Genomic DNA, 7,264 nt, shown 5'->3' with positions numbered 1-7,264 from the left:
GGACTTATGGGGGGGGGCGTGGTTGTGGGAGGTGGCCCCAGTGCGATGGATGGGGCGGGGGAGTTATATTCTCGCGTGTCATCGTTTTTTACCGAAACGGTGAAATAACAAAACAAAAAAAAGTCATCCACAGGTTTTTTTTTCTCTTCCTTAATTGTTTCTGTTTTCTGTCCTTTTCTTCTTCATCATCCAAGTTGGACTCAGTCTTTGATTTTAATCCAGCTAATGCTACAGGGCGTTAGCTAGCTAGCTAGCTAACTAGCTTTCTAGCAGTCATACTCTAACTGCCATATTGTTGTTTGTTTGTTTATCTCTTGAGTTGTTGTCTATTTATTATAAGGCCACCACTTCACAGTATCAACAACCCAGAGTCTGTATGTTTGTCTGTCTGTCCGTCCATCCGTCCGTCTGTATGTATGTCCGACACAACACGACAAACATGAAGTAGACATTTTGCGTTTTTAACCTGCTCAAAGCTCCCGGCTCCCAGGCAGCCAATCAGATGTCACGTTTCATTGGGCTCCAGCCAATGAGTTCCTTCTTCTTAAAACATCAAGTAACATATGAGATCCTCCCCCACTGCAGTTCTTTCTTAGTATCTCTCTGTTTACTCTTCGTACACAACGACTACCGGCCTACCGGCCCCTCTAAAGACCACCCTTTAGGGGATGAGTCCCTCTAAAGACCACCACCGTTAAGGGGATAAGACCCTCTAATGACCAACGTTTAGGAGATAAGTGAATCCAGTCCACAGACAGGTTAAACTACCTCTAATCAACCAATAGGACAGTGGTTCTCAAAAGTGAGGTCCAGGGACCCGCAGGGCTTCAAATGGAACCCTTACAGGGTCTGTAACTCTGACGTGTGCAAAAGGAACAAAATGGTTCCTTTTGCACACTCAGAGTTATCGACGTCCATGAAATTAAAATAAAGGTTTGAGAACCACTGAGATAGAAAACTATTATTTTCTCCAACAACCGACGTTCAAGCAGACATTCTAGTTTCCCCGTCAGAACAATTCTTACGTCTTTATGACAAGAGAGGAAGAGAGAGGGGAGTGGCTTTGGGGGCGGGGTCACGGGAGATTATAGGAACGGGAAAAAAACGTATTGGAATGTCGTCCAATCACAGGTTCCAGAACGTTAACCAATCATCTTGGGGCTGTGTGTAAAACTGTAAGTCCCGGAGCTTCCAGAAGGTGGCGCTATTACCTGTTTCCTGTTAATTTTCCCCACAGCTTTGGTTGATTGGTGCTCGACAGCGATCAATCAAAAACGAGCCAATCAAATGAAGCGATGGGGAAATGAACTGGGAAAAGGAAATGGGCTCACGCCCACCTTCTGCGAACCCAGACTAGTCCTGTTAAGAGACTTCTGGACCCAGACTAGTCCTGTTAAGAGACTTCTGGACCCATACTAGTCCTGTTAAGAGACTTCTGGACCCAGACTAGTCCTGTTAAGAGACTTCTGGACCCAGGCTAGTCCTGTTAAGAGACGTGTGAACCCAGACTAGTCCTGTTAGAGACTTCTGAACCCAGACTAGTCCTGTTAGAGACTTCTGGACCCAGACTAGTCCTGTTCAGAGACTTGTGAACCCAGGCTGATAGCTGCTATCGGGGATTTCTGTCGACAGGTTGGTGACGTTAGGGAAACCAGGGGGGGGGGGGGGGGGGGGGGGGCTTCATCAAGAAACTTTTGGGGAACTTGATCGGGGGAATGGGGGGGGGCTGGTGGTGTATGGGGGGGGGGGTGTTAAGAGTCGTCTCCGTCGTCCAGGTCGGTCCCGTCCAGGTCTTTGGTCCCGTACAGGTCGGCCAGGCGTTTGAACCGCGGCCCCCAGCTCTGCAGGTAGTCGTAGTCCAGGTCCGACTCCGTGGTGACCGACTCCAGGGAGCTGAGCGAGCCGGCCACCGAGCCCCGCCCCTCGTAGCCGTAGATCTGGATGGAGTCGTAGGGCGGGGCCGTGGGGTCGCCGTCCGCCTCAGCGATGCGCGACTTGATGAAGTCGTCCACGTCCACGCTGTTGGCGGCCGGGTGGCGCCCCCCGCCGGGTCTCAGTGGGTACTGCAGCTCCGGTTTGATATCCTTCCTGGGCAGGAAGCCGTTGGCGCCGTCCGGGTTCTGAACACAGAAACGAACAATTATTATCATTACATTATCATTACCCTTATTATTATTGTCTCCGCCAGGAGAGTTTGTTTTCACTTTCCGTCAGCCAAGCAAACATTGGTCGAGCCTCACGTGACACTTGACAATACGGTGAAATAGTGTGATCTGATTGGCTAGTGACATATAACGGGCTATAAATACATGTGTCACTTTGAAAGAGTCTCTGCCTCTTTCAAAGTGAGGTAAGACAGGAATAATCACGAAATGGCTGAGAAATGGCGGATACTGTAACAATTGGATAGGACACTTACACAGACAGGACAGATAGGACACTTACACAGACAGGACGGATAGGACACTTACATAGACAGGACGGATAGGACACTTATACAGACAGGACGGATAGGACACTTATACAGACAGGACGGATAGGACACTTATACAGACGGATAGGACACTTGTGTCATGTTACTATGACACAGTAACATGTTCTATTTTTTGTAAGAATTAGAACATAAGAATTAGAACATTCCCAACATTCCCAACACAAGTCTGCTGGCGGAGACTTGTGCTCCGAGGAGCACTTTTTCTAGTTATTATTATTATTATTTGTTTGTTACTTTTTTCTCCCAATCTAGTTGTTTAACCCTCATAGGTTCATAGGTTCGGTATTACACTGGCCCCCCATCCAGTTATTACACACATGTCACTGCACCACCTAGTGGTGGTAAACAGGTACTTTACAGGTACTTCATCACTGCACCACCTAGTGGTGATGGACAGGTAATGCACCACTTGTAGTGGTGGAGGACAGGTACTTCATGCTACCTGTAGCATAGCGTAGCCTACCTGTAGCGTAGTGTAGCTTAGCCTACCTGTAGCGTAGCGTAGCCTACCTGTAGCGTAGCGATGTCGAAGGCCTCGGTGTCTTCCTCTCCTCCTCCCTCGTCATCGTAGGTGATGATGTTTTCTCTGATGTCATCATCCTCCAGAATGATGAGCGGGATCTTATGCTGCCGCCGCAGAGCCACGAATAACACTACGATACCTGTACGATAAAACAATAACAACACATTAATAATACGATAAAACAATAACAATACATTAATACATGAAAAAACTACGATGCCTGTAAATATAGATAAAACAGTAACAACACATTATCACATTCCCTGCCATTGACGGAGACCTCGGTCTTAAAAAAAAAAGAAAAAATAATTCCACAAGAGGGCGCTCTAACGCAAGTTAGGAATGATCCTAGGACCCTGAAAGAAGGAATGGACAGATGTGACATCATCCCAAAGAATGACACTCCCGTCCGCTCCTTTTCTATGAGTTTTAGAAAAACACCCTTTCTCTTTTTTTGGTGAAAACGGCTGTTATTCAACAGCCGACCGGGAGAAAAACGATCGCCGCAAAACTTTACTTTCTCTGTTGTAGAGATCAAACGCTCCCCCATCGCCCAGACATGCTTTAAACACCCTGGCAGAAGCTACATAATGAATGAATTAATACCTGGCAGGGAATATGTAAATATAGATAAAACAATAACAACATGCTCATAGGAAGAAACACCACTATAGCTGTAATGTTCCCGCTCCTCATAATGTGTACGTCTCACATTCTACTGTAGTTGTGCATGGGAAACACACACACACACACACACACACACACACACACACACACACACACACACACACACACACACACACACACACACACACACAGATAAAGACGGATCACTAAATGCTGTTCATTGAGCACAGTATTTAATCAGAGCATGGAGGGGGGGGGGGGGTGTTGTGTGAGAAGTGGTGTGCTGTGGTGCTTTGTGCCCTTTGGCTCAGACATGCAGCCTGTATTCCACAGAGGACACAGTGATAGATGGAAACCTTTTGAGGCGATGCTGCTGCTGTAACGCTCAGCACTTCAGAGGAAGGAAAGGAGAATAAACACTGATTGTCTCTGTCGGCTGGAAACCTCTTATGTTACAAAACTGTGACTTTCATGGATTTCGAATTTCAAAAGCTGTTCTCAAATTCTTTACTTAAGTAAAAGTACCAATACTGCAATATAGAAATACTCTGTTACAAGTAAAAGTCCAGAATTCTAAATGTACTTGACTCACGCGTTGTGAGCTTGTAGATCGGCTATTTTCAAATAGCCTAGGTATAAAATAGGGCTGAAGTTGTTAATGTATGTTTTATAATGTAATATTTTATACCTGAAAAGTAACTAGTAACTAAAGTTTTAAAATAGTTGTAGTGAAGTACAAGTACAATATTTGCCTCTGAGATGTAGGGGAGTAGAAGTAAAAGTATTGGAAATACTCAAGTAAAGTACAAATACCTAAAAATTGTACTTAAGAACAGTACTTAAGTAAATGTACTTTGTTACTTTCCACCACTGTTCAACAACATCAAAAGTAGCTGATCTACAAGATCAAAACGCGTTGCCTCGCACCGCGTTTTGATCTTGTAGATCTGCTACCTTTGATGTTGTTGTGTGACACTGTAGTGTGACACTGTAGTGTGATGTCGTTGTGTGATGTTGTTGTGTGATGCTGTAGTGTGATGTTGTAGTCTGTAGTGTGATGCTGTAGTGTGACGCTGTTGTGTGATGTCGTTGTGTGATGTTGTAGTCTGTAGTGTGATCAAGTAGGATGTTAATTCACCCACAAGACACAAACAGTTTAAATATGGAGTTAAGAGGTTTCTGCCCGACAACAACATGATGACGAACAGGGAAACAAAGTGGGACAAAACTAAGATAAACCTGAAGACCTGATAGTTTATGACAAAGAAACACAGTTACATGTTTGTTTTGTTCTTCTTCTTCCCCAGAGAACAGAGTCATTAAATAGAGCAGCTGCTGGTCTTCTTGCAAAACCTCATATGTCCAAAAACTATTTTCAGAATAAAAGATGAAACCTGTGTTGTAATGGATCCAATGTAATTCATATTTAGTCACACACTCGTATTAATACTTTTACAACGATACAACAGAATCATTAAACAGATGTTATAACAGGGAGACAGAGAAACATGCTTTTTACAACAATGGCCGCCACTTCCAGCTATACACTCCTATATTCTTTTTTAACAAATGTTTATGTGTATGACAGTGTAGTTTAGTCTCAGTAAACTATAGGATCATAGAATACAGAGAGACAGTGTAGTGTATCAGTAAACTATAGGATCATAGAATACAGAGAGACAGTGTAGTGTCTCAGTAAACTATAGGATCATAGAATACAGAGAGACAGTGTAATGTCTCAGTAAACTATAGGATCATAGAATACATAGAGACAGTGTGGTGTCTCAGTAAAATATAGGATCATAGAATACAGAGAGACAGTGTAGTGTCTCAGTAAACTAGGATCACAGGCTTCACACTCTCTTTCTCAAGCCAGTAAACCTATGTGGGTTTTGCTGCTTTTACGCAGTAGATTTAGTAGAATGACGACACCGGGACGCAGGAAGCTCTGTCTAGCCACACCCAACACAAAGCCTGTATACGTATCTTTTAAGCCTCAGGCTGTTATTTTAAGATCATTTGGACCACAAACGAGGGGTGGGGTGTGAAAATGATGGAACTGGTCCATTCATTTGCTTCCGTGCCGTTCCACTTTATGATGGAACCAGCCCTTTTTTTCTTCCAGAAATCCAGGCTTATATTTTTATTAGTATTCGTATTTGTGTGAAGGCATGATTTCTCTGGGGAAATGTGTGTTTTCGTGGATCCAGTTTTACTGCTGGGAGTTCTGGTTAGAACCAGTTTTTTCATTTTCTGCAACTAATTCCTGACTCACCACAGAATATTCACCAGAATGCGAGCATATATATTATTATGAGTAATTAGCATTTCAATAATTCAAAATGTATTTTCGACCGAAACCTTTGATGTAGTTTTAGACACAGTCTTTTTAATCAAATTAAATGTAGTTGTAGGCATATTTTATCATCTGAAATCGTTTAGTTTTAGACACGACATCTGACTTATTTACGTTCATCTTCACTTTTCCTGATCTTTCCCTGTAAAGTATTTTATTATTTTTGTCCCACATTGACGTGCCTGATTTGCCAGGTGTTAAATGAGACCAATTCACACCTGAAACCATTTCACACCTGACAAATGAGCCCCTATTCTCAGTAACTATGCTTGGACAATCCACTGATATTCTACTGAAGGTTAATGCCTTATACTCCCTTATACTCCTTATGAACACCTTATTAGGATCATATCTTACCCAGTATTATGACTATAGAGGTATAAAGCAGGTCTTACCAGTAGAATGACTATACAGATACCAGTATAGATCGAGCCTGGTAACCCCCCCCCCCCTCCAGAAATCTCATTTGCATTTCATTTCAGTAGTGAGTCTGGCATGAGGGCCTGTTTGGCTTTTTGGCTGTGGGCTGGATCTGGGCGGGAGTAGTACTGTGTTGACTGGCAACCCCTTCAGCCAATCAGCAGTTCGTTCCACCACCAGCACAGAGCAACGTGACGCAAGGGGACATTTTAAAGGGCCATGCCGAAAATAGGTTGCTTTATACGGATACATGACTATCACTGCCCGCCCCTCCTGGTTCTCTCATGTTCAACTACATGCTATCCGAAAAATATATCAAAAGTAAATTCCGTGCCACAAAAAAAGAAGTTTGAGAGCGTTTTGAAGTTTTAAAACAGCAGACAAAACAGTGGAGAGATTTTTAATGGCCGCCGTTCGCTTTCGCGCGGCTGCACTCGGCTCCATTCGGGTTCACTCGGGTTCCACCTGATTGGCCAACGTTCGCTGTCAATCGCGAGGACGCCGATAGGCTAGTCCATTTTGTGGACGACACCGAAACGCCCAGATAAGCTCTCAAGCCACACCCAATTCCGGAAATCAAATGCAAATGAGATTTCCGGGGGGGGTGTTACCAGGCTAGTATAGTTCAGGTCTTACCCAGTAGAATGACGATACAGGCCAGGATGGCGATCAAAGCTCCGGTGCTCAGGCCCGCCGGCAGGACGTAAGGCTCCACGTTGCAGGACAGCAGGGTGTCATGGCGGTCACAGGAACACACCCTGATGGTCAGCGTCTGGGTGGAGCTCATGGCGGGGAAGCCGTTGTCGTTGATCTCGATGGGAAGATGGAAGACGTCCTGAGTGGA

The 7,264-nt window shown here is 44.4% G+C and overlaps 1 protein-coding gene across 3 annotated transcripts in view; it reads right to left on the bottom strand.

Annotated features, from left to right (window-relative positions):
- Positions 1–1,603: 1,603 nt before the first annotated feature.
- cdh11 (cadherin 11, type 2, OB-cadherin (osteoblast)) overlaps positions 1,604–7,264 on the bottom strand; it is a 118,656-nt gene continuing 112,995 nt past the window's right edge. For all 3 annotated transcript variants that reach the window (XM_084075659.1, XM_084075661.1, XM_084075660.1), the window contains 3 exons: positions 7,057–7,264; positions 3,005–3,156; positions 1,604–2,120 (listed from right to left, as the gene is read on the bottom strand). The exon at positions 7,057–7,264 is cut by the window's right edge and continues 44 nt beyond it. In XM_084075659.1, the coding sequence (XP_083931785.1) occupies positions 1,752–2,120; positions 3,005–3,156; positions 7,057–7,264 (729 nt within the window). In that variant the 3' untranslated portion in view covers positions 1,604–1,751. The remainder of the gene's footprint in view (positions 2,121–3,004; positions 3,157–7,056) is intronic.

This window comes from Gymnoscopelus microlampas (assembly GCF_963454915.1).
Source record: "Gymnoscopelus microlampas genome assembly, chromosome: 13".
NCBI classification, from domain to species: Eukaryota; Metazoa; Chordata; class Actinopteri; order Myctophiformes; family Myctophidae; genus Gymnoscopelus; species Gymnoscopelus microlampas.
The sequence above is the reverse complement of the archived record's forward strand: the minus strand, read 5'-3'. Positions and strand labels throughout refer to the sequence as shown.